The following is a 27809-nucleotide window of genomic DNA, read 5'->3' as shown; positions in this document are numbered from 1 at the left end:
AACTGAGCAAATGTGTTTTAAATAATCCTGAACACTGTATAATATTGATGAGACAATGATCATGGCAAATATTTAACTTTTATTACAAAAAGATTTATTTTTTTATACAAGTGGACGTAAAATTATTAGTGACATTCATCTACAGTTTGTCTAAATCAGAATGAGTGCTGGGTATAGAAACATTTACAGTACAGAAAGATTAGGGTGCATAGCAATAGAAGTGAAATCTGGCTATTTTTACAGTACAGTAAATTTTCAACCTTCTCCAACATCAACACATTGAGGCGAAGAGGAAAAGGTACTTTATCATGTAAAAACATTTTTGACTTTAAAAAATCATTTTGACAACTGCATAGACCAAATGCAATTCGGTACATAAGCTATCGTCTTCAACCTCAGGAAGATCTAGTACAAACGTACACGTACAAATACAGGAACTCTACACGGATGATAACATATTACACTGCTCTATAATGAAAGAGAGCAAAGGCCAGGAGCAGTGCAACACTGAACAGCAGGTGCAGCAGACTGATGGTGGAGCTGCTGTTGCTTTTTTCTCTAGGAAAATCTATTTCAGTATTTTTTTTGTTTTTGCTGAAAAAAAATGCATATTGGTATCTTCAGCATCATGAATAAACATTTTTCTAAAACACCTTTGAAAGAGAAATAATAGCATCAAGATCATTTCTGAATGGATTGAAGGTCAGAGAAAAAAAACATCAAGGTAGAAATACAGAATATTAATAATATACTGCTTTTGGTAAAAGAGGCTGGAAATGGAAAACAAAAGGAAAATAAAGGTAGATTTCACTAAAAAAAATGACACTGTTCAACCAGACATCACCCCTAGTGCATTCACATGAAAAATTAATTCTCTTACTCACGACAACTGCCGATTTTCCCACTTATCTACAGTAGTTGGACACAGAAAAGTGCATTTTTTTATGAACAGCATGTGCTAAACAAAACGTTCCAAGGAAGAAAACAAACATCTACATTTTCACAGTAATGTTCCATAGAAATACAACATACATCCAAAGGCAAAAACCAATCCTGAGAAAATAATCTCTACAAATCAACAATGACCTGTTGTACTTCAGTGCATTGTTCATCGCACAATCTCCAGTGTTTAAAACATCCTTACAATAAAGAACCATAAAAATACATAATTATCTGAAAACATGGTGTCAAAAAGTAAAAGACAAAAAAAAAAAAAAAACAGCGTGGCCCTGCCAACAATGTCATCTTCATGGAATGAAATTAAAACAAAAGTATCACACAAGTTGAAGGACATAATTCTGTGACCTTCACATACTCATGGTTTTGGTATATGTATTTTTTGGGACGCTAGTTGGGGAAGTCAGACAGTACAACACCTTCACAAACAATGTACAAATGTCTTCTTGCTGTATGTCACTATTAAATCAATAACACCACATCACTGCCCATAAGAGAGTATTATTCTTGCGTTCTGGTACCGTCTGACTTTTCTTTTCTTTACAACCAAAAAATCACAAGCTGGAAAAAAAAATCTGATTTAAGCAAGGCTCTGGCTATCATGCAAAAAGCATCCATGCAGAACTTTTCGATTCCTACTCTCTACACAATCAGATACTAATGTATGAAATGCAACATGGGACAAACAAATCTTTGTCTTGCATCTGGACTGACTGACCTCCTCAGTGTCCACACAGAGAAGACATGATCAGATGTTAAAGAGCCTTTAGCATCACCTCTGGTGACCTTCGCTGCACTTTTCTGTCAGTGTCGGCTGTTTCTTTTTGTCCCCCCCCAATCACGTTGCTTCTTCTTATCGCTCTGTTTCGGGGCCCCAAGGCTGTGTTTGGACTCAGCTCTGCAGCATTCACATGGTGCTCAGGGGCAGAGGTAATCATGTGGGTAACCTCTCAGCTTCGTCTGCAGGGTGCACAAGAATGAAAACAGACAAGGTAGAGGGTTAACTTCACAAGTTGTAAGTCCCTTTCATGTTAATGTATCCAGTGGGAAAAAGTAGCCCTGCAGGATGCATGACAAAGCAAATTTCTGAGGTGACTGGCCAACCTGATGGCGAGGGAGAATCGTCCTCCCCTGTTGTGACAAACTGTAGATCAGAGCCCAAAGCTGCGATGGAGCTTCTGGGACGAATGCAGCGGTCACCTGAGAAACTTCTGCGCAGTAATGCCTAAAAAAAGACACGTTAGACTGATTAGAGTAAGAAGTGTCAATGGTAAAATGTCTTAAAGTGCTCATGGAAAGTTGCTGAATGTAATATTTTACGGTGGGAGTGGGTTTTTTTTTTCAGCATTTTACACAGGATAAGATTCCACATGTTGACTTGTTATGCTAACATGAAGTCAAAACTTTGCAGTTAGAAGAGTGGAACTGGATGAACTGGAGGACCTTATATGTAAATTAAAAGAAGTTATGGTAACGTTATACTGGCTTATTAATTAGGATCAACTTAACATTAAATGTCATGTCTGTCAGGATATAATAAACACTTTCTTCAACTCCCCAGTTTCAACACTGGGTCAGAGTTTCTGCTAACTTAGCTGCCATTGGTGGGCAACAGACCCACAGGCTCAGCAGCCTCCCAGTGAACACAACTGGACCGGGACCAAACAGAGCCCCAGAGGCCAACAGGGCATTCAGTACCAATGTTTCCTGATGCAAAGATAGCTTAACTTGTTGCTAAAGTAGCTAACCACTACCTCAACCGCTGGATGCCAGGAGCCAAATCTGGCAAGAAAACCACCTTTGTACAGTATTCCCTATCATAAAACCTCCATCTGTCTCGGAGGCTGTGTTTGGTCACAGTCTAATCTTGTTCACTGGGAAGTCCCAGACTGTCAGCAGGGTTATGACCGCTGTAGCTGAATGGCAGGGTGGACATAGCATGAACACTTATTCAGTGCTACTGAGTGCTGCAACAAGTCCCTCCATAGCTGCCTGTTTTTACAGGAAACATGCAAATATGCAGAAGCAAATAGCACTCTGCTCTCCGTATCATGTGGACTTTACTAAAAATAATGATAGTAATAATAATAAGAATATTAATAGGGTTTTGTATTCTGATGACACTATGACATATATTTTCTAAGATGCTTATCGTAACTTGGAAATCTCATACCGTTGCAACCCTAATAATGATAATGATTGATAATAATTGTCTTGCCTTGCGTGTCATGGGGCTGGTGGGGGCAGAGGCACTGCTGTAGAGGCTGAGGCTGGAGTTAGACCTGCTGACAGTCAATCCCTTCGAAGAACTCCCTGCAGGAGACAAGTACTTCTCCTTGATCTTCAGGTTGGTCCTGCCTTTTACTGTTGGTGACACGGCAGGTGAATTTAACATAATACTGTAAGAATGTGTCATTTATAGCAGACATTCCACTTGACTAGTTTTTATAGACGACATTACTGTTGTATAATAGAGAGGGAAAAAAAGATTTTTCTGTGTGCTCTGTTCTCTTAAGAAAATACAGTTTGCAGGAGTTCTTGGACACTAAAGGTATTGTAGTGTACTGACCTCTGCAGGGGTCATTCTTGACCAGGAACTCATCTAGAGCAGTCCAGCCTCCTCCCACCCTGACCATCAATGTGCTGCGCAGGATACGAACCATCCGCAACTGCTGGGAATCTCCAAACTTCAACAAACAGACAAAATACATGTTTCAAGTTAGAGTTTTTGAAGCTCTTGTTGCTGTGGCATCTTCAACCTGCATTTTCAAGATATTACTGATCATGTTCTTTACAATAACCCAGGTATCATATATATATAACTACAAACAAGCTGGGACTATAAACAATTAATTTCGCTTCTGGCCAATGGAAAGCAGAGAACTCAATGTAATAGCTGCTTTAATATGTTTTTATAACTTTGCATTAAAATGACTCACCCTGTATCTATTGGCACTTATTTGCTCCACTTGGAACCTCTTGGGACAGTTGCACTGTGACACCTGTCGACTCACCTAAAGAAGGCGAAGTAATGAGATAGAGTCCCAGTAAGTACAACAGTAAGTGTCCTCTGTGTGTTTGTGTTTTCTTATGTACACACTGTCCACACCTCTTCGTTGATTTGATCTGCATCCAGCGTTTTCCTGTAGGGATCTCTGCTCGGGTGAAGCGCACTCACAAACTCATAGTAGTCGATGTATCCGTCGCTGTTCATGTCGAAGATGTTTGCAACTGCATTCATCTCCAGAGAGTTGGTGGGAAATTCTGCAGCAGAGAGGTGTAAAGTTATTAATAATAATTAAGAATTTTGTACCTGTAAAATTCATTTTTCTTTTTTAACTTGAAGTGCTTATGCTTTCCTGCTTTGATCAAATAAAATAAAAGTAGAATGCCATGACTTAAGCATGTGTAAAAAAGGGTATCTGACTGACATGAAATGAGTGATATGGGCGGAAACACTGGACCGATTTATGACAAGCAGGTCTTACTCGAGGCAAGGACATAATCAACAAACTCCTTCTGGGTGATGCGTCCGTCCTGGTCCCGGTCGATACTGCGGAACACGTCTAAGATCCGTGACTTCAGGTGACTGATCCACTGAATGTAACGCTTTCGCCAAATATTGAAGTCAAAGTTTGCAAACTCCTCCATCTGTCCAGAAATGCAAAATATCGTAAACGTCATGTGGTTATTACATTAAGTGGTGACGTTTTATCGAGCTTGATATCTTACAAAACATGTTCAAAGGACTTTATTGGCCAAAATTTAATTTGTGTATGATTTTAAAAGGACAATAACCTCTTTGAGTGCTTGCTGGTGTTGTTCCAGGTGTTTTTGCCTCGCCACAGACAAGAGCCACAGTTTCTGCCACTGACTGACCAGCTGACTGAGCTCTGGGGTCTGGGGGTCGAGGTGCTCCAGGGGAACCGGTACAGCGGGCTGCAGCTTCAGAGTGCTCCTCCGCTCTGGAGGGAGGAAGAGCAACATGAGAGACTGGAATCAGCTTAGGTAGCTAATTTCTGCTCTACACATCATCATCATCATCATCATCATCATCATCATCTGTGTCAGTGCCTGTATTACAGTAATGACCTTTTTTATTGTGTTCATAGAATTTACACTACACTGTTTTCATGGTGTCTTACTTGTGAGTGGTCGTTTGCTGGGGGAAACTTGCTGTTTAGAGACGCTCTTGTGTTTGCAGGACTTTGTGGCATTTTCAACCTCTGGAAACTTTTTATTCAGCTCCTCCATGAAAACCTGCAGAGACGAATGATCAGTGATAACATGCAGCAATGATGCTTTTTAATGTTCTGTGAGTGGTCAATTATCTGGTTACTTGTAACCAGGGTGAAGTATGTTACAATGAAACAGTAGGATGTTATAGATATTAAAATTTGTACTGCATGTTTTGTCCCAAAGTACAGTTAAGGAAGAAGGTAGAGGAAGTGCCTTAGCAGTAATCTCACATTCTGGCACCTAACTACTAACTATGCCTATACGTAACTAAAGGGACAGTTCACCCAAAAATAAAAATAGTCATTATCTACTCAACCTCATGATGATTTAAGGTCAGGTTTAGTTTTTTAGTTCACAAAACACTGCTGGAGTTTCACAGGAAAACAATGCTGAATCTCCTGAACAATTTAAGTGAATAGTGAGCAGTTTTCGAACAGAAAAAACAAAACCCCCAAAAACCATAAAATGTCATACAATGTCTCCTAAATCCCCGACATGCCCCAAACACACAGTGACATCTTTCAAGCCAACTTGGCATATTGGAGCTTTAGGAAACATGGATTACACCAGACAAAAGATGGAGGCATTTTATGTTTTTTGGTTGTTTTTTCATGTTTAAAAACTGGCAGTATTCACTTCAATTGTTTTGGAGGTTCTGCAATGCCCTTTTCCTGTGAAAGTCCAGCAGCGTTTTGTGGACTAAAAACCTAAAGCCGACCTTCAATCAGCCAGAGTGTGAGTGGATAGTGACTTAATTTTCATTTCGGGGTGAACTATCCCTTTAAATTAGTGAGAATATCAGCCTGCTATAACCAGGAAACCACCAGGAAAACATCTGCTGGAGTGAAACAGGGGCATTGTGATCGGGAGGCCACCGCAAACTGCGCTGAAGGAATAAAGCATGCATCAAACCCCGGGAGGCCGCAGGAGGACAGCTATTCAGCTGACAGCAGACCCAGTAGGTGGATTCAACAAACACATAATTCACACAGCAGGTTGTCACACACAGCCTCCCAAATGGAGGTCAAATCCATAAAACAGAGAAAAAACGTACCGTGTGCTGCTCGATCAGCTCTTGGTTCTGCTCTGTGGTCTCAGCTGGAGGCTCCTGGTCTCTGAGGCTCAGAGCTTCCTCCGCTGAGGAGATCCAGTCCAGCAGCCTCTGGACTTCCTCTCTCTCTGACTCCAGTGCTGCCAAGCTGGCCTCAATCTTCTGGCCCTGCTGTTGAGCCCACGTCTGAACCTGACTCAGGAAATAAGACGAGGAAGAAAATTACACCAGTTATATTAACATGCTCTCAAATGTTAAGACTCTAAAAAGTGCTTGAAGTATTGAAACATCAAATCAGTGTCTTCAACATTTTCAGTTTCCTAACTGATGCGGTGTATTTAATTCCTAGAGGAAATAAAAAATAGCCTTTCTGCAAGCACAAAAGCACTCACCTCCTCATAGCGGGTCTTGGTGACACTGATCCAAGATTTTAGGGTGATTATGGAGTCTGGGTGACAGGAGGCCAGGATCTCCTCACCCAGACAGTGGATGTTCTGTAACTCCACAGCCTGAGCCTGCAAGGCACCCATCGATTCCTTTACAGGGGAAGAACAAAGGATATATTCAGGAAAATACATATTCCCAAGTCAGACGAGCCATTAGTTCGGCATTCAAATACAATTCCATTAATTTCAAATGTTTTAAAAATGTAGTTAATTTTTGATCTTTTTAGACATGTTAGAAGTTTTTGGTTCAACAACAAAGTACTAACTAAAGGTCAGAGTCTCCATCCTTCAACAGGTTGAATGGGTTCAAGCAAGAGTGCAATCATCCACCCTGCTTAGCTACCCTTGATAATAACGAATCCTTATCAGGACCAGCTTGTTGTTCTGCAGCAGACCCTGACCTCTGACCTCCCCTGAAGCAAACAAGATGCAGAACAATGTATTTCCCTTAAGGGACCGATAAAGTATCACATTATACTGACCTTGTGTTGTTTGCGGAAAGCAAGCAAAGCTTCCTCCTCCTCTGGTATCACCCCATACTTCAGTACCCTCTCTGCCTCAGTGAGGCGCTCCATGAAAGAGTGGACAAGGCCGTCAAACTTTTCAGCCTAATGAGAACAGAGGCAAAGATTAAGATAAGAGTACGGGTTAGCCCTACTAATCAACTTTTATTAAAGGTCACATATCAGCCTGTCCCCTGCTTTTTTTCCCCTCTCTTTTGTTTATGACCTCAGCGTCCTGTGTCCTGAGTATTTTTGTATGTTTGTCTTTTCACGTAAGGAGGCTTGTAAATTTCCATGATTTGCTAGTTAGACTTTTCCAGCCTGACAAAATTCTGAGTGAAACACAACTACATCTCATTTGTATACGGTCAGCACAATTAAATGGATCCTCACAGCTTCAGTACTAAAAATTCAAAGACTATATATCCCCAAATAATGAGAAACTCTCAAATTAATTACTAATTATTTCAAAATAATGACTTAGTTGGACAAAATGGGCTTCATACTTTTACTTTTGACCTTTATTATTCGTTTGAAGTACCTGCTGAAGTGCTGCTTCCAGTCTGTCCTGCTTGCTGACAGACAGTTTGCACACGGCCTCCCAGCGGCCTTCCAGCTCGTCCATCTGCTCCTGCAGCCAGTGAGCATCAGCTGTGCTGCTCCTGGTCAGGTCCCTCACAGAGCGCTTCAGGGTCCTAATGCAGCCAGCCCGCTTCCCTAACTCCTTTTGGAAGGCCTAAGAGAAAGACAATTTACTGAGAGACTGCAATTTCACTACAAGACAGAATCGTGAAGAAACTGACAGAAAGTTGGACAATTGCAAGTTCAAATCAAGAAATTATGACCAGATTAATCTGTGTAAACAAAGTTGCACAAAAATTCAATACGAATTAGCATGATTCCTGTATTTCAATCAGTTTAATACTGTTAATTATTGATTCAACACATTAAAATGCATGATAGATGTTGTACCTTGTGTTTGTCTATCAGGTTGTGCACCATGTCTTTGTCTCCACCAACAGGGACGTCCTCAGCTAGTTGGGGCTCTGCTCTGTACAGCCAGTCGTTCAGGGCCTGAAGAGCATCAGTGAATCTACCTGAGAACAGCAGCGCCTCCTCCAGCTTGTGCTGCCTAAGAGAAACAAACCAGAATATTGGGTAAATTTCCAAGATGAGGATTTTTTTTTTTTAACGCTTGGTAGAAATCTGAATGCGTCCCTATCATCTGTATCATACCTCTCCATAGACTTGCCACTGATGGTGTCCCAGGTGTCTTTGAGTTCAGACAGTAGATTTTCCAGATGCTGTCTGTCATGGCTGGTTTGAGCTCTTTCGTGAAGGCTGCGTCCATTTTTTGATGTAGCTTCATACATGGGCCTCTTTGACCTCAGCAGTTTCTGGAACTCCTAAAAACAAAAGAAGTGATCAGTGAAGACATTCACATACAAATATCATATAAAACAAATTGTATTGATTGTGATGCTTACTGCACCTTCTGTTCAGTCAGCTGTTGTTTAATCTCCTCATGGGACACAGCAATCTCTTTATGTGTGTCTAATGTCTGTTCTACCTCCGTCATCCAGTCCACTAACAGGCGCCATGACTCATTAAACTGAAATTTGAGAAACAAAGACAAATATTATGCATAAGTTCCTCTGAGTGGCAAAAGCTACATCAAAATGACATGTACTATATTTTGAGAAATATGGAGAAGGTCAGTGGTATACCTGTTTAGCATTCTTTTTGACCTCCTCCAGCATCCTGCCTCTCTCTGAAACGCGCTGCTGCAGCTTTTTGTAGCGATCCTGGACGGTCATGATGAGGTTATGAATGACATCGCAGTCTTCCTTCCTGCTCAGCTCTGTTAGTCTACGGGCGGTGTTCTCCGCTGTCATCTTCTTCTCACCGTGACCGTTCACCTCATTCACCAGCGCCTGTGCAGATAAGTAAGTGTTTAATGAACCAGAAGTAAAATGTATCTGTAACTCTGGATGTGAAGCAGACATATAGACAGACTACGACAGGTATAAAAAGACCTACTCTGTGATCCTGTAGTTGAGTACAAACTGTGTCCAGAACAAAGCTGGGAGCAGGAAGGAGCCCAACAGACTCCTCACACTTGCTCATCTTCGTGAGAAGTTCCTGGACACTACTGTGGAACTCCTTGGCCAGACTCAGTCCTTCTGTAAGCTTTGCCTGTGGGAAAAGCGCATCGCTCAGATATATAATCAACCGCTAAATTAATGATAAATCAACAGGATGACACATGAAGGGTTAAATAACCTTTCGCTCCTGGACTTTGCTGTAAACAGACACCCATTTCTGTTCAAGAATAGACATGCTGTGTTCTGTGCTTGATCCCCGGACAACATCGCTGCTCTCCAGCATCCTGTGGATGGCATTCTTCACATCTGTGTAGGCGTGCAGCTTTGACTCCATCTCATTGCACAGCTCCTTTTGTGGGCGAGAAGAAGGACAGTCATTTTTTAAGAGTTTAAGAATTTTAAATTTCTTGGGTATCGCTTTATTGTGACAGTTAAAAAAAACTTTTCCATTTTACCAAGTGTGCATTGAGCCTTTCGCTGGCAGAGTCTGGCATACTCCACATAGTTTTAGAAGAGGACAGTCTCAGGTCTGTGTTCTCCAGCCACTGCAGAAGATCTTGAATCTCCATGGTAACATCTTGTACCTGCAGTAAATCATGAATTCATGAAAAGGCCTTGTATGGTCATGTGGGTGTCAGTTCACTCCAGCCTTAGAAAAGGCAAAAGTCTTATCGTGTAACATTAATTGCAATCAACCTTTGTGCTATATTTTTAAGCATGAGTGGAAAAATAACGGCATACTGACAGATTATTACTAGGTTATTACAATGTATTTGTAATAACATTGTTTAATTTATTTCATTTTAAATGTTGCCTTCCTTTATGACAATTTGGACTCGCCCCTACATGCTGGTATGGTCAATTGTACACCACAAGAGGGCGCCATGATACAATGATAATAAAGCCGAAAATGCAGTGTAGGGGAGAAATGGCTGAATCCTAATATACTGCATCACAATGTATTATGTATACATTTAACAATATTTCTATACTACTTAATAATGTAATCTATTTTTCTCCGTTCACCTGACTCAGTCTGTTTTCCAACTCCAGCTGCCTGCGTTCAGTCTCACAGCGGACAAACTCCCAGCTTTCATTAAGCTGCTCCAGTCGAGACTGCAGACCATACGGGCTGTCCCCTGACCCGACCTCCAGCAGGCCCCTGCCTGCTTTGTTCAGGGACTCCATTGTGCGAACATGAGACATCACATCATTGCGCAAGACCTTGGAGAAATAAGAAGCATTACAGGTTAGAGATTTATGATTGTATCACAATGTGTGTATCATTGGTAAAGCAAGCATTGACGGAAATAATACAGACGCTGGTAGACACAATGAACACTGTCAGGAGATTTTAATGAAAAAGAAATCAGTGTTATTCATTCAAGGCTAAGTGTGTTATCTAACAGATAAACACACAGCTCTGTGAGTTAGAGAGTTACTGTTTTCTGAGACCTTCAAGGTCTGGAAGAACTATTACACTACAGCCAAGCAATGATGGCCAAGCTGTATAATGAAGGGCTTATTTTGAAATATTCATCTCTATATATTATTGTAAATATTAAGGCCACCACCTACCTTGTGTTTGGCCAGCTCTATTTCGCAGGCCTGCAGGTCGATGCTGATTGGTTGGCTGCCCTGCAGTTGTTCAGCAGTTCGGGAAAGCCATGTGTGCAGCTCATCCAGTGTGTTTTGGAACTGACCCAGACCCAGCAGCGCACACTCCAGTTGATGCTGGTAGCAGCACAGGGAAAACAGTAAAATATCATTTTTATATATTTAAATATGGTTTCTACATCAAACTATAATAAATAACATTGTGCGTATAATGGATAAAGTAAAATAGCATATTTATATATTTAAATCTGGTTTCTACATCAAACTATAATAAATAACATTGTGCGTATAGTGGATAATGATATCTGCTTGCTTATTCTCACCTGTCTGCCAACAGTCTCTGACTCCAAGCTGTCCCAGCGCTGTCTGAAGTCACACAGCGGAGAGACAGAGCCCGGACGCTCTGAGCCTGGAGACAGACGGCACACAAAGCGATGGTTCAGGCTCTCAATCTCTATTTTCTTCTGGTAAAGTTCTCGCTTAAATTCCTGAAGGAAAAAATAAAGACAAAATACATGTTTGGAACAATAATCATGACCGATAAATCATTAAAATAGAACATGCACATCTCAAAAGTGTCTCTTTAAAATGTGAGACCAATTTACTGATAGTGTATGAACTCACCTTAAGATCACATAGCTGCTCTTTCACTGATTCCAGGTCATTTCCTACCATGAACTCCTCAGTAGACCTCAGCTCAGCTGACTTCAACCACTCAAACAGACCCTGTCAGCAAAACAATATTTACAATATTTAAAATTACACGCTGCACCACTGTATGATTTTAAAATTCAAGAAATGCTCTTAACAGCCAAACATGTACCCTTGTTGGCATATACAGCTGGATACATTTCACACAGTTTTCTTTTGATTGCTGTCTCACACAGTTGGCACCATTAAACTCATCTGCCTTTGGCAGAGGACCACACAAACTGTCAGTCACTCATCAGTAAAGCTACAGGGAGCAAGAGTCTGAACTTTACTGAATAAAAGAACTGCTTTGTCTTTGGCAGGATGCCGTCACACTGCTTGAATCAGACAGTGGTGGCCAAAGTGTCTTGTTTGATATGTCTATGACACAGACCAAGAAATATTGGTTAGTACCGTATTGGCCCGAATATAAGATGGCCCTGATTATAAGACGACCCCCTCTTTTTCAAGACTCAAGTTTGAAAAAAGACTTTTTGAACACCAAATTAATTTTTATACAGAAAATTTTTCCTTACGTTGATTACATAGCGCTGAAAAGACAACAGCTTCTCTCCAAAGTCAGAGGGCAGGCGCTGGGCTAGACTTGTTCTGCGTCGCAGCGTTAGTCCGTTACGCCGCATCATTCTTTTACACCAGCCGAGGCTAGCTTTGAAGTCAGCGGTGGGTATGTTTAGCTCTTTGGCTATTTCCACGGCCTTGAGCTGAATGACAGCTCTGCTGATGGGCATCCCGTCCTTTCGTTTCTCGTCCACGTACGCGCACACCCTCCTGTCAAGTTCTTGGAAGCGGCCGCTCTGAGGACCATGGAAAGCTTTTCTCTGACTGTGAGCATTTTTTAGGTGATCTTTTTGAGCTCTCCATCTCCGTAACATTACACTCTGTGACACCATATTTCACAGCCGCTTTGCAATTGTTTGAAGACTCTGCCTCATTTATCACCATCATCTTGAAGTTTACATCATAACTTCTCCTCAGCTGCCGGTTAACCTGGCCGATCTTCGACCCACTTTTCTCCCGATTGTCGCTACGTTTCTCCATTTTCTGTTATCTCTTCTATTATTTTCTTCTCTTTTCTTTCTTACCGCTATTTTTTATTTTTCTTCTTCGTGACACGGGTTCGCTTTGGCCTGGGGAGTCAAGTTCAGCATTCTGGCACCATCTAGCGTCGTGAATGGGTATGATGTCCAGACCCCGAATATAAGACGACCCCCACTTTTTCAGTCTTATTTCAATGCAAAAAACACCGTCTTATATTCGGGCCAATACGGTATATGGGCATGCATATAACACTATATATTGAGACACACCTGCATAGTGTCTTGATAATGAAATGCCATCTGCAGGGACTCCTCCAGCTTTTTGTGACATTCGTTCCACAGTTTGCTCAAGTTGTTCCATGTGCAGTAGAGCTTGAAGACAGCAAACAGACACCGTTTTAAGTTAGCCAACACAACACTGAACAGAGTTACGAAGGATTTTATTTAAATATTATTACTTACTTCATCTAGGCTCTTTGTGACATCTGGTTTGTCTGTATCCCCACATGCTGACATCAGATCCATTCCCAAAACGCCAAGGGTGTCCAGATCTCCCTGTAAACTGTCAATATCCTCCCTGAGAGTCTGTAAGTTGAGAGGATGAAAAAGGTTATAGTGTCTCATATATAACAATGTGGGTTTCTTATGATTTCTGTTTCTTTTAAGAGCTTCCAGACAAACCTGCATGGTTTCAAGGCTCTGGCGGATTGTTTCGGAGTCTGTCCGACTAGCGTTGAGATCCAAAACTGCCTGCTGAGCATCACTGAGAGCAGCTGTGACATCGCTGACATCACTCCAGAACTTCATGGCCAGATCTAAGAGTTTGAGCAGCCAGCTCTCCCTCTCTTGGGCCTGAGTGTGCGTCTCATCCCACATCTGGGACAGGCTGGACACTCGTTCCTGGATTGCTAAAATCACAAGGATATAAAAGGAATATTGTTAAGAATCTGCCCGTTCCCCACAGTAAATAGCACTGATACTTGTAGCATATGACTGCATACAAGAAAGATCACATTACCTGTGCCAACGGAACCATCACCAGCTGCCTGAGTGTTAGCCAGCAGCTCATCTGCTTGTGTTTTGATACTACCAAGGCCAAGTTCTAGCTTGGACAGCTCAGCCAGGGTGTGCTTGTTGTCCTGCAGCTGCTCCTGGATCCTTGGGGTGAGGCCTTGAAGAGCACTGGGAGTCTGTATGCGACTGCGCAGACGGTCCAGACTCTCTCTGATAAGGGTCATCCTCTCATTAAGCTATAAGGTACGAGAAAAGATAGGACTTTGTTTGCCTGTGCAACGTTAAGGAGAAGTTTAGAACATTTTCTGCACTACTCAAGCGTTCTTACTTGTGTGAATCGAGGCAAAGACTCCTCCAGCAGGTTAGCTGTCTCTCTGACCCGGTCTCTGATGGCTCTATGCTGCTCCTCGGCCTCTGTAGCCTTCTGGCAGAACTCATCCCCCTGAATGGGGTTAAGCTCTGACAAGCGTTTTGCCACAGAGCATACGCGTGCAATCAAGGGTCGGTGTTCTGCTATAGACTCCCTCAGACCCTTAACAGAAGAGGGATAAAAAGAAAAGTTAAAAACCTCTTTTCATATTTAGAGAGCATGCATGCTTTCAATCTCCTTTCAAAGGTAACACTGAAGGTTACAGTCAGAATCACTGTAATTGCTACTGGCATTGTGGGTTTTACAAATATTTATCAGTTGAAAAGTATTAAAAAGAGCTTCTAACTTTGATTAAGCAGAATTCAATTAGTTTAAACACACAGTTTTTTTTATTTCCTACAAAGTAACAGTTTTGGATATGCAAGGCTTCTGCCCAATAGCAAAGTTAATGTAATTTTCGCATGTCATCTATGCAGTCTGTTCCAACTCTCTCTGCCTTTAGACAAGAAAAGAGAGGCAGGCACTGCCTTTCAATGCTGGGTCTTGTTCGCTATGGTAGGCTGTGGACAGGACATCAAAGTTCCTGTTTGCTCAAGTGAGGTGTCAATCAAAAGATCAGACTGCAGTTGCCATCTTGAGAGTAAGATATTGCTTCAATCTGCATACAAACTCCAGACAGAGATGTATATATTGAGGATTATAACAAGTGTTGGCTTGCTCATGCAGGTCATGGGTATTTATGAATGGAAAGAGTGTGCTTTGGACTAAATATGTTTCTGGGTTGGGTTAATGGGACCTTGTGTACCTTGATGTAACAGGACCATTTTTGTTGTAATATTATCGAGGAATATCAAGGGATTACAAGTGCTCAGTGGTGAGTTGCCTCAGTTTTATAAATGTCTTTTTGCTTGTTTGTGGCACTGATTGTATCTGCTGTTATGATTATATCTCAAAGTGGCTGGCATCCACCACAACACAAGTATCTCAGCTTTCTAACGGTCCCATGAGTATACATGTTCACATATTAATTGTGTACTTTGACCCCCTACCCCAGTTAGGACATGATTTTAGCTTAATCCCTTAAATAGACGGTGAAGGCTGAAAGAAATCACTTGTCTCACTTTTCATTGCATACTTGACAAAACTGATATGCCATTATAAGACACTGAAAAAAGCAGAACAGCTCATTTACCCAGAAGGAAATGGTGGCAGACTGTGAAGTATGAAAGGACTTCTTTGTTAAACTGGACAAAAAGGGGAAAATACAAAAAAGAAAAACGCTGGCACTTGAATGTGGAGAGGCAGGTTTCCTCTACCTGTAAGAGGTCCTGTTGTTCCCGAAATGCCTCATAGCTAATTGTGCTCAGGGAGAGCTGGCCAATTAGGGTTTGAGTTTCCTTGAGCCAGGGAGAAACCTCAGCGAGGCCCTCTGAGAACTGGAGAAGAAGTGACTGCGCATGCTCAAGCTGCAGGACCACATGGGAATTGGTGGCTGAGGTGGTGTTGCATTGTTCTTGTAAGGCCTCTAATGGGGTCTGCATGGAGAGGTGACAGTAAAATGAAGACATCAGAAATGTAAGCATATTTTTAAACTTAAAAGTCTATTTATTTACATTGTCAGGAAAATGGTTGCATTAGAGCAAATGAGGGGAGTACCCGCAAATCGCCTGTTTCTCCTTCATCGCTGTATGTAAGCAAGATCTCAGCAATCTTCACCATCTTCTCAATGTTGAATCTGTGCTGCAGAATCTCCACTGCCAAAATCTGTTCACAATGCATCAAGTCAAAGTCACTTACCAAACAACAATCAAGTAATGAGTATTATTCAAAGTGGGAAAACATTCATTTAGCTATTTAGTTAGTTAACGTCCTGACCTTTTGCTCATAGAGTTGTTCTGCTATGAGCTCTGGATCCAGATTGATGGTTTTCAGCTTTTCAAGACTCAGCGCTGTGTCTCTGAACCAAGCCATCTCCTTCACCACTGCCTGCTCCAGCTGATGAGAACATACTGCATGTTAGCAGAGCATTATTAACAGTAAAATTGAATCATGACATTATTACTTCTGAAAACTAACAGCGCCTGGCAGCACACGCTGGCAGTAATACTCTTGGTTTGAATCCCTGCTGGAGTGCAAGATACTAAAACACAGTGGTGGTTTTGAAATAGACATTTTTCACACAAATACAGTTTCATATAAACACAGTTACTAATAATGTTATCATTACTACTACTGCATGTTAGCTCATGGGACAGGCTCTGCAACACTAAATGAAATGGGACCTTAATTGCATATCATTGGTAAGACCTGTGTTTAACCTACTATTTCATATTAATAATGCTGCCATGAAAAAGGTCTATTACAGCTAGATTAAGGTGTATATTAATGAGATGATAAGCACATAAAAAATCATTTTAGCGAATAATAAAGCTAGTCTGAGTTAACTTTCTAATTTCTTTTTTATTAAAAAGATACATAGGATGACAACATTTTCACCCATTGACAAAAAAAAAGATCTTGTATGTGAAAAGGGATGTAATGATGTCAGCGACATGACATGCAGCTTAATCTAGAGACATCTAGCTGTTTTTCGAGCAGGCTTGAGCAAAAAGTCCCATTCAAAATAGATGCAATAATGCTGGTCCTTTGTATGATTGTGTGGGAACATTACCCTCTGTCTCTCAGCTGCACATAGTACTGCATCTCCAGCATGCGTCTGCGCTCCTGCCGCCCCCAGGAGCTCCCTCTCGATGCGGCCCAGCCACAGGTGGAGGTCCTCCTGGCTGGAGGTACAGCGACTGGAGGCCTCCAGGGCCTGCTCCAGCCTCTGCAGCACGTCCAGACTGCTCAGACTTAGCACGGAGCAACGGATACGCAGAGCGTCCATCTTCTCCTGTACCTGCTGCGCTTCCTCCTCTGAAAAAAGAACAAATTGCAAACAAATAGGCTATATTTTTGCAGATATTGACAATATTCAAAATCAAGGAAAGGCAATGTTTTAAGATAGCACAAATCATAACAAAAATCACCACTCATTACTAAAAATATTACTTCATCATTTAATGTATGGTGCTGTAGGCTGCTAGAAAGTCCATTTGATACATGTGCGTGCCTCCCTTGTGTAGAGTCAGCGGGGCAGGTTTTTCACACATTGAAAATGTTATTTTTGAGAGGCTTTATATGGATTTTACAGTGCTCTGGAATTAATAGAAATGTTTGAATCACACAGGATCTCCGTTTAGCCTTGATGTTAGATGCTCTGGAATCCTCCCGTCAGCTTTGCGGGTGAGTTTTCAGATATAGCAATAGCTTTAATCAGTCCATGGAGAAAAAAAATATTTTCCAGCAGATATATTAGTTACAGCAAGATTGAGCTAGCAAAGCAGTTTTTTATTTGTATGTGTGGAATTTATTCAGTCTGGGAAATCCAACAGTCTCTTGAAAGCATTAAAATTAGCTGAAGTTAGCTGGCTGACTCAACAAGAACTAGAAATTGTCTCTACTGCTTGGTTGGACTTGCTGGAATAGTAAACTAGGTTTAATTACACTGGAGTTCTATTGACTGTTGTCATGTCAAATTGTCAAACTGCCCCACAATATGAATACAATCTTTTAAATTTTTTGGTAATCTGTTTTATAATGATAATATAACACTCAAGGGTGAGCTTTACTGTCATTATTAACACGACAGTGATGCAGTCAGGATCGAGGCCCTCATGGACACCTTCTCACACTGCCTGATTGATCAACAGAACTGTTAAATATCATACCAGATATCTGTTAGAAACCAATCATCTGGATTGGTTATACCTTTTTGACATGTTGATCAGATTCCACACAATGGAGCATGTATTAATATGATGATAAATAAACCATTTTACATATTACAGTAAAGTGGTCTGCTGTTGTTGTTGTTGTTTAGTATTAGTACTGATGTAAATAATTTAAAACCTATAATTATCAGCTTCAGTGACTATACTATGGCCATTTTACTATATGCAGTTAGCATTACCTGAAATTGCTTCCATCAGATCGTGTCCTGACTTTTGTATTTTCCCTAGATCAGCAGTTTTGACTTGAATCTCTTCAACAACAGCCTAAAAGAAAATGAAAAAATGTTAAAAATATAATTCGCTAATCAAAAAGGTCAGTGTGCATTCACAATACTGTACATGCAGTTGAATCATGCATGATAGATTTCCAACCTTGGCCTTATCCGTGGCCTCTGACAGGTGCAGCATCACTCTCTCTGCATTTCGTAGTTCAGCTAGCGTCTGTTCCACAGATATGAGCCACTGCTGCAAGCTGTCCACTCCTTCCTGGAAGAGCTGGGCCCTGGGCAGGATGAGCTCCAGACTCGCTCTCCTACCAACAACAAAATGTCCCCTAATTGTTAACACTGGTGATGAGTAAGATTTATATCACACAGTAAGCCTTGCCAAATGAAAGTGTGGCATTGCCAGTAAACATAGCCGACCTTTGCTCTGCCTCTAGCTGTAAGGCCTCCCACTTCTGTTTGAGCGTAGCGAGCTTGACCATGGCCTGCTCCCCCTCCTCTCCTGGGTGGGCCTCCACCAGCCGAGGGCCCTCCTGCATCATGGAGTTCATACTACGCCTTCGGTCTGTTAGGAGGCGCTGCAAGAGCTGTAAAAGAACACATTAAGCCATCATACTTCATGAAATCAAGGTGTACTAAAGATGGAGGAGTCTATAAAAATAATGTAATAATGTACCATTATTTGAAGAAAGACAGAAGCTTAAAGAAAATGGACAGGTGTTAAATATTTCCTCGCAGTGACTCTTAAATCAGAAACTTTCTCATCAGTACTACAGAAAATGATTCCCCTTTAACTGAGGTTTAATCTAAGAGAAATTGCATTGCCTGCAGTAAGAATTGACATTTATTTTGTATCAAAGCTCCATTCTTGTTGTTTCTGCCTTTGTGTCAAGATTCCTGTCTCATGTGTCAAGCTTACATTGTTAAGAGTCAGGCAGGTTTCACCTCATCCAAAGAGCTCACAATGGGTGTGATTACAGCTGAAAGGTGAGAGGCTTCCCTGCTTTTTTCATACCCCCAGGAAATGTTCACAAAGACCCGCTGAGGCTCATTGTGACTATGAACGCCACCCATTCACAGCTGAATAGAACTGAATTTATATTATAAAGGGAGCAGTTGAGCATTTTCCATGACCTCAGCACACCGTCCTATAAGTTAACCTCTCAGGTGTATTCCTACTATAGTACTTGAAAGATGTCTTTTGGAACAAGAAATGAGGTGAGGTGATGTTGGTGATAACAGACCTTTTGTTCTTGGAGCTGTGCTTTCACCACTTTGACCTCTGAAGATGGGGGTTTCTGATTGGCTGTGAGCTCCTCTATCTCACAGACCCATGTGAGCAAGGCTTCCAAGGTTGGGAGAAATGTCTCAGAATCTGTTGACACATCTCTCACTGATCTTGGTCCCTTGAGAAAGACCATAACAAAGTATTAGCCGGAAGTATGAATGAATGAAATACTGCAGGTGAATGATCACAGGTGAAACATGACCAGTTTCACTGCTGCATAAAAGAGTAAAAGGGTAACTTCAGTGCTTTTCAACCAGGACCCTATTTTCCCATGTTTTTGAAATTGGTCCAGAATTGAACGAGACTGCCGCCCCAATCAGGCAGAAAAAGGGTGGTCCTTGGGGGCAGTCACCATCTCTGGTTTGGTCAAAGTAAATGCTTAGATCACAGCATTAGGTGTAAAACTATTGGAAGAGGAGCAGACTGAAGTTGGACAACAGAGAACAAGCACTTAGAACAAAAATATTTTAACATCTAACACTGAATTAAGAGCTTGTTTCAACCAAACAAGAGTTGGTGATTGCTGGAACTGTGGAAAGATGAGTCAATATGGGTTTGTTTATTTTCTGTCATGTTTGGCTAAAGTTTGTTTTGCAATGATAAAATTACTGTTTCTGTAAATGGAGTGAGTTTGGAAAGAGCAAAAAAAAAAGCTGTTTCTGATTTAACAAATTCCTCCTTTCTTTTCCATGTCATCAGACAATTAGCGGAACAATCTGAGCCTGTCAGTGGAAAAAAAAAGCACTTTCAGTGGACATACTTTGATGGTTGGCAATTGCCCCAAAAGACTGCAGCTTGTTTGGGGACTAATTCCAAAAATTGTAGACCCCATCGGTCAGTTAGGGCAGGTTCACACCAACCTTGCTTAGTCATTAGTTGGTGTGAATGCCAGACTTGAACTCTGGTGCAGACCAAACAACAGCTCTCTGGTTTGGCTCAAAGGGGTAGTCTTGGACCACTGTCACGAGCATATCACTATGTACCATTTCACTGGTTTCTCTTTCTGTTTGGTGACTGGTAAACTAGTACCGCATTTGCTACCAAAATGTGGACTGGCAGGGAACAACCCTGGACACATGATGACATAACAAATGCCTGCATTATTAAATTATTTATGCAACTTTCATATATGTGGCCCCCAAGAGTCTGCTGATATGTGCTCCAGATTAACACCAACATGAATAGAACTGACTGCATGACCAGAAACATTTTCACCATGGCTTTTGCTTGCAATTTCTGGACTGTTTAAGTTTTGCCATTTGTGAGCACAGGCAGATTATTATCATTATCATAATCCTCACATTGGTTCAATTCAGGAACTAGACTTTTAGGTGTAATTCACAAAAACATGGGACATAGGGTTGAAAAATCCCAAAGTTACCCTTAAGGGTAAAAACATACCCTCCATCTATCCAGGCTGGAATCCTGGTCTGAGCTTGAGTGTCCATCACTTTGGAGCTGCAAAATAAAGAAAGTCCACAGGTTGTTTTGACTCATAAAATCACTGTTTTAAAAAGACCATTTACGATGACGTAGAGAAAAGTGAAAAGAGGTCAGAATATCAAGCTCAGATGAGAAGAGGAGAGAATGAAATGGAAGACAGATGAAATTTGTCGAGTTGGTGGTTTTATCAACCTCAGCAAGTTCCTCAGCGACACCATTCAGGACTCTAACAGTTCTGGTAACTATGGGGTCTCCTCCCTTGTCTCCAGGCGGGTACTCTGTCACCTCCACAATTTCGGTTACAATAGTCTCTGTCACCTCCGTCACCTCTGTAACTTCTCGTGATGATAAAGTCTTCCAGGACCAAGGGCTTCCTTCTCTGGAGTCTCTCCTCTGGAAGCTGGCCCTCCTCTCTGCAGCAGTCTTGTCCAGGTGAGCCAGGGGGGATCTGGCAAACTCGGGAGGCACTGTTATCCTTGTTAGTGTTCCGTTTCGGGATGTTTTTATTGGAGAAGGGCTGCTGTGCCAGGCGTTATCCAGAGTGCTGGTACTCCTGATTGTGGAGGCGGGAGAACTGCGGAGGGGTTTGTCCGAAATAGGAGTATGAGCCCCCTCCTCTCTCCTATGATCAATATCCTGTGCCTCCTTTTTGCTCTCCACCTCTCTTTCCTTGTTTGCATCCTCCCTCGTTTTGTCATTGACCACCACCTCTGGTTTGGCCTCTCCATGTTGCTCTGGGGGTTGCCACTCTCTTCGTCGTTGGTAGCACTCCTTCAGGAAGTCCTCGTCTGTCCTCACATGCTTGGACTTCTGGCCCAGGCAGCTGGGCCGGCTGATGAGGTTACCCATAATCCTTCAGCCCAGAGGCTAGTGAGGTAATAGGTGAGGTAAGGCCCCTCGGCCATGCATGCGGAAGATCCTTCAGCTACCTAAAATAAGACAAGGGGGCTCTGTGTCATGATGCAGTGAACAAGTGCTCATTGTATAAATCACTTTCTTTGCACAACATCCCCACAGTTCAGAAAATACGTATCTTTCCTCTTACCTGTAGTGCTATTTATCCACCTGTTGAGTTTGTTGCGTAGCTGAATTTTGGAGATATCAGTCATACAGAGTCTGCCTTCTCTCAAATATAACAGAACTAGTTGGCACTCAGCTTGTGGTGCTCCAAACACCAAAAGGTGAGCAGCAGACCTTGTTGTGAGCAGTTTCATGTATGGACTATTGTCTTTCTACTAAACTACACCCACCAACCATATCGTACGCAAGCTAGCTCAGTGGTGAGCCTTCATCCACGAGTAGATGCATTCCCTCTGCACAGTGATACAGTTGGTAAGGGTGGCTCAGTGGAACAAAATTGTTCTTACATAAAACTGCTCTCTGTGTCTGTGGATTACCTTGATTAACCAGGTCATGATTTCTGGAAAGAGTCACTGGTCTTGAGTTTTTCAAATATATGTTTTTGGCACTTTGAGTGCCAGAAGCCAAGTCATAATAGTCAAGAGGAGGCAGACACCTCTAATAATATATATCTCCAATATCTCCAAAACTCCAACTCACACTAAAACAATCAAGAAGGATAAATAGTACTACATTTTTGATTTGGGGGTGAACTGTCCCAGTCACTGAGTAATGTTTGTCACAGCTTACAACTTCAGAAAACTGCCATGAGACCAAACTAAACCAGTCTCCCACATCCTTTATTTGCTATATTCCTGTGCCAGCATTGCCCTTTTCTTGGCACTGAAAGACCAGAGAGAACTACAGCAGAGATACTTGGCCTGGATTCTCCCTGTCCCTTTGTCTTCCTTTAGACCACATACACACATGCTCCCCATCTATCTCACATCACCAACTGAAATATTTTGGGCTTAGAAATCAATGTGACAGGCTTGTCGAGGATCCCACTGTTGAGCCTGGCACGGAAAAGCGGTGGCAGACAGCCAGCTCTTTCTCTCACTCCGCCTGCACCAGTCCTGGGAAACCCGTGGAGGATCTGATCAAATATGACAGCCATAAAAATGCAGACATCGCCTCATTTCTCAGGGGTGACAATAAGAGGGGGGAGTCGGAACACAGGGGGTGGCATGGGGGCAGTGGGGGGGTAGGTAAGAAGAGATACAGCAATCAACAGTGTCCCTTCGTGTGCAGTAGAAATTATCATCCATAATGATCACCAAGTGGAGCTCGTAAGATACTGGGCTCTTACTGCTACAGTTTTGAATCAAACAGTGATCTCATCAACATGTTGTTTGACGCAAACTGGAAGGACTCTCATTGGCGCTGACAATTTCAAACTGTGTCAGCCCGTCTGCTTCCCCCTCAGCTCAGTGCCTTCATTGTTTTGACAGAAAGGTCAGAGGGGAATGTAATTATCTTGGTCTAGAGGAGCTGAGGTGAGCCCATCAGGAGATCACAGGGAGGGTTCCTGCTGAAGACAGGTCCTCCCTCTGAGGTGGAGTCGGACTGGTCCATTAAGAATTACACAGGTCACCTCAGGTCATGCTTGGTGACTAAAGATCTGTGGGGGGACCAATATGGGTTAATAAAGGGTGAATTGGGATGCTGGCTCCCCAAACTACAGAGAAGGGTTTTTTTCTGGCTTGAAATTGCAGATGGGGTGGATTTATAGTGCTGTATGGGTATACTCTCAGAACTAAGGGTTCCAGAAGAGTTCTTTCTGAAGGGCTGAGGTTCTACCCAGAACCTTTTTTTGAAGAAAGGTTTTGTCAAGGGTTCTTTGTAAGTCTAGGGGTTCCATTAAAAACCTTTTCATCCAAAGAACCCTTTTTGGAAAAAATAGATTCATTGTAGAATCCCTGATTGGGTTCAAGATAAAACCCTTGGAACATAAAAAGGTTCTCTGCATAACCCCCTAAGTGTGTTCTAGATAAAACCCTTGGAGTATGAGGGGGTGCATGCATCAGTGCTGACCCTAGATTGCTGACATATATGCTCATCTCCCCATTTGCCATTGCCAAAGAGGAATTTGCATGAATTTAATGAACAATATAAAATATAAAAAGGTCCCTGGTAAAACCCTCTAGGTGAGTTCTTGTTGGAAAGATGGAAAGGTTCTGGATAGAACCTCAAGAGAGAGTTCTGGGTGAAATGATTACACCACAGAAGAGTTCTCTTTAGAGACTCCCAAAGGGGGTTCTGGGTAAAACCTTTCACAGATGGTTGTAGGTATAACCCTTTATGCTGGGTTCTAGATAGAACTCTCTGAAAGGGTTCCAAGTGGAACCTTTATAAAATGCTATTCCAGGAACCAAAGTGTTATTCTATGCGGATAGGCCAAAGAACCCTTTATGGTTCTAGTTAGCACCTTTCAGTAGGCGATTTGAGGGGGGTGCTAACCCCCTTGTCGGCAAAATGACCAAAATGCATCCTTTCTAACCTGCCATCACCCCTCCCCATCCCCTAGAAGCAGTAGTTGCTTTAATCTGCCTGATTCATCGACCCTTAATCTGACTGTAGTAGCACATGGATTTGTAATTGTGACTTTTTCTCTGAGTCCTGCCCTTCTGTTTTGAAAATACAAAACCAAAAGAGTCATACATGAGTGGGTTCACTGGTCGCAGGTGAATGAAACAAACCAGGTCCATCCCCACTGCCTGGGTGCAATTATATGTTACAGTGGAGTTGAAGGGAGAGACATTTATGCTGAATATGCAGATGTCTTATCTTTGGCAGAGGTTAAAGAAACAAAGAAATCTGCATTGCGCTACTGTCAATTCCAACCCCCAAATCTGAATCAAATCTCATTTGTGCGCCTCCAAAACATGGAACCAATCATATTTGAGAGATATCACAACCTTTTAACTAAATGAGAATCTAAAATTGACCCAGTTTGGTATAATGCCTCCATGTGCATTAGGCTAGTAATTACCCACATCATGTATGTCTCTGCAGAGCAGATGATGCAGTCAAGGGATCCACAGGGGATGACACAGTCAGATCAGAGAGTGGTGGCCAGACAAAGCCCCGGCCTCTCGATCAATGATTACCCAGTTAGCTCAGATCACTGCCCAGCGGTCTCCTGAGGAGGGCAGAGAGAGTGCCTGTGGCCGTGTTCACATGGGTTAACAATTCGAGAGAGAGAGGGTGTGCCGTGTCTGGTTACTGCGCCGCATGTGTGGTCGTTTGCTAAATTACACGGTTGCCTCTACAGTGAGCTCACAGCAATGTATGTGAGGATATGCTGAGTGGTCTCATTAGAGCGCACATGGTGCACAACTAGGGAGATGGTATTAAAACTAAATATGCAAATATATTGTTTTATTAAGTCTACTAGACTCAGCCACTCAGGCTCTGATATACTACATGCTCTAAAAAGGGCAATAAAATCATTTTATAGGCAGTTTTCATCCCTCACGTGACAGAATAACAATGTCTTGACCTACTTTATTCTACAACCAAAGTAAATGAGGAAATACTCAAAAATGCCTTGAGCAATACACACCTTTCACTTTCTAGCATAATGATACCAGCAGGAGAACCAGAGAACCACTCCACCCACCACCATTTACCTCATATTGCGGATGACCTAACCATCCCATCACTTAACCTATTTTGAAATGGTCCTTAATTCAGTCCAACCCTTTCTCTGCTCTCAACAGTGATTTATGATACATGACTGCAGTCCATTTCCTGATGAATTTGATTACGACCATAGCAAAGGGGTTTCTCCGTGGTATGGCAAAATAAATACGCTAAAAAAAAATCCTGATATTAATGTTTGAATCCTGGTAGAAATCAAATCCTTCACATTTTATGTCTAATTCTAATTTAAAATGATTTTTTTTAACGGGAGACATGAGCAACACCTTGCTATATCAAAACACTATGAAAGACGTTTGTTGTATGTTCTTTTATCGATTGACCCAGTTACATTTTTCAAGGAGATAGCGGGGTTTGCAATTAGTAGCAGAACAATAATCATTAATCACAACAGTAGAGAGCCATAATGTTGTGTCACTGCTGTGTGTCTGCCTCTGCTAAGGGAGGTCCTGAAGTAGTAATCATGGTAGTGGTCTCTAATCAAGTATGGCAGCTGTGCATTCACCCATGAGACCCATAACATTTTAGGGTGGATATTGTACAAGGTCGTACGGTTCATCTCAAGGAGAATCGTCCAAAACATACAACACAAAGCTACTGTACAGAATCCAGTTTCAGCATGGCTTTGGCTAAATGAAAAGTTATTAGAAATGGCCATGCCTGCTGAGGTGTGTTAAAATTTTGATCAGACTTGAGAATCTTTTCATGAAATCCAAGCAAACTTCCGAACCAGGTAAAATATACTTACATCAAAATGATCCATACATTCTGATGGAGCATCTCATTGCCTCCTGCCCTTGCGCTTTTTCATTTGGTTAGAATAAGTAAGGAAAATCCCCCAGTTATAACTGTCACATGGCTCCTTCAATCAGTGACCAGCAAAGTCCACAACCAAACTCTCCCTGGGCCAATCCTGGTTTACTGGCAGTTTTGGCGGTTTGAAGCTAACGTGCACCACACTTACCCTGAAGCACAGTTGAGCCAAACAGCATGAGTAAAGGAATCCAGCCGGTCCTCAATCACCATTCAAAAAGGGAGAGAAAGGGGGGGAACAAAAAATCCAGCTTTGTTTGAGCATCCTTTGAACAGCCTCCCAGCCCCTAACATCCCAAACTGAAGGCTCCTCACACACACACACACACACATGCATACACTCAATCAAGTCCACTCATTCACACATGCCCACATACAAACACACTTTCTAAACACACTCACACATGCCCTGATAACTCATGCTTTTCCGTTGCCCACAGTCACAGGCAAACAATGTCCTCCTTTCCCCTCTCGGTGCACCCCTCCCCTCCCCTCACTTCACTTCTCCTCCCACCAGCTCTGCTCCTCTCCCTTTCTTCTTTGTTGTGGGAGCTGTGATAGAGGAATTCCTTCCTTGTTAACGCCGCCGATGGGATAGTGCGCCCAGATGGAGACAATGTATTCCAACGGCTCAGTTGAACTCCCACAGTTCCCGGCCAAGAGCAGTTTTCACATGGAGGTCAGATTGTGCCAGCTCCGTGTAACGACAAGGCGGCGGCATTCTCCCTGCTGCTCAGGTTGCTCCTGTACCAGGCGGCTAGGCGGCAAAGTGCCCCCTTTACCTTCCACCAGGCTTTTTTCTCTCACTCTCTCCCCCTTCTCATCCAACAAAGCCCCTCCTCTGGCTCTGACTGTGGCTCAGAAAACTCCATGCTGCTTCTGCTTGAAAAATGGGGATGGGTGGGTGGGGGGGGCAAAAAAAAGGGAGAGTTTTCTAAAGACCCCTGGGCCGCCCTTGGAACATTCACATGTTAAGTGACAGCTGCCTCTGCCCATTCCACTCTCTCGATGGCGAAGGAGAGAAGTGCATGCTACAAAAGAAGGGACCCACACCCACCCTGCTAACCCACCCACTCACACATTCACCCCAACCCCCTTGCAAGTCCCCCCTTTCCCCATTCAGAGTCAGTGCAGCAGTCTCCACAGCAGCAACAAAGACGACTAATTACTGTAAAACATCTCAGATTACTTTTCAACTCACTTCCAGCCATTGCAACCCCGGCCCATAAACAAAGAGGCTGGAAGAAAACACAAATAGAGAGCAATGGGAAGATAATACAGAGTCTTTTCTGTGCTTTTGGCATGGGAAAGCAAAGGAAGGACCCCTATGGTGAAATTCTATCATTCCCCATTTCAATAAGTCACAATATTTGCCTTAGAAATGCAGAACAGCAAGTGAACTGTATGCAAACACTATTACAGCAACATTCACTCACATTTTTTTGATGTTTGAACTAAATCATGTGAACTTTTTCTGTCCAGGTGGTAATTTAGATACAAGCTATGAGAGTAACACTGCTTTCACTACACCAGAAATACAGTATCTTTCTGGAAATGACATCATGTGCAGGTGCAACAGAAGAGTGCATACAGGT

General features: G+C 42.3%; 1 protein-coding gene across 1 annotated transcript; it reads right to left on the bottom strand.

Annotated features, from left to right (window-relative positions):
- Positions 1-59: 59 nt before the first annotated feature.
- macf1b (microtubule actin crosslinking factor 1b) lies at positions 60-27069 on the bottom strand. The gene is made up of 40 exons (XM_084726153.1): positions 26366-27069; positions 21031-21767; positions 20797-20853; positions 19352-19513; positions 18528-18694; positions 18256-18415; positions 18063-18147; positions 16722-16966; positions 15926-16045; positions 15707-15814; positions 15367-15585; positions 14009-14212; positions 13685-13916; positions 13348-13574; positions 13129-13251; positions 12937-13038; positions 11543-11644; positions 11242-11406; positions 10880-11035; positions 10328-10525; positions 9757-9885; positions 9480-9650; positions 9237-9392; positions 8924-9130; positions 8689-8808; positions 8433-8602; positions 8169-8328; positions 7738-7932; positions 7176-7301; positions 6640-6783; positions 6251-6439; positions 5103-5217; positions 4756-4922; positions 4446-4608; positions 4067-4221; positions 3897-3971; positions 3527-3644; positions 3176-3321; positions 2062-2182; positions 60-1917 (listed from the first exon to the last, which is right to left on the bottom strand). Exons 2-40 carry the CDS (start codon positions 21685-21687, stop codon positions 1892-1894), a joined length of 6342 nt encoding a protein of 2113 aa, XP_084582279.1. The 5' UTR covers positions 21688-21767; positions 26366-27069; the 3' UTR covers positions 60-1891.
- Between the last annotated feature and the right edge of the window lie 740 nt (positions 27070-27809).

This window comes from Lutjanus erythropterus, chromosome 9 (genome assembly GCF_056507025.1).
Source record: "Lutjanus erythropterus isolate fLutEry1 chromosome 9, fLutEry1.hap2, whole genome shotgun sequence".
NCBI lineage: Eukaryota > Metazoa > Chordata > Actinopteri > Lutjaniformes > Lutjanidae > Lutjanus > Lutjanus erythropterus.
Note: the sequence above shows the minus strand (reverse complement) of the source record. Positions and strands in the feature narration are given on the sequence as shown.

Coding starts and splice junctions, on each gene's coding strand:
- macf1b (XM_084726153.1), bottom strand. CDS start 21,687: ATGGGTAACCTCATCAGCCGGCCCAGCTGCCTGGGCCAGAAGTCCAAG. Junction 16,967..18,062: donor TCTGATGGAAGCAATTTCAG/GTAATGCTAACT, acceptor TTCTTTTTTCAG/AGGAGGAAGCGCAGCAGGTA. Junction 13,575..13,684: donor TGATGGTTCCGTTGGCACAG/GTAATGTGATCT, acceptor TTGTGATTTTAG/CAATCCAGGAACGAGTGTCC.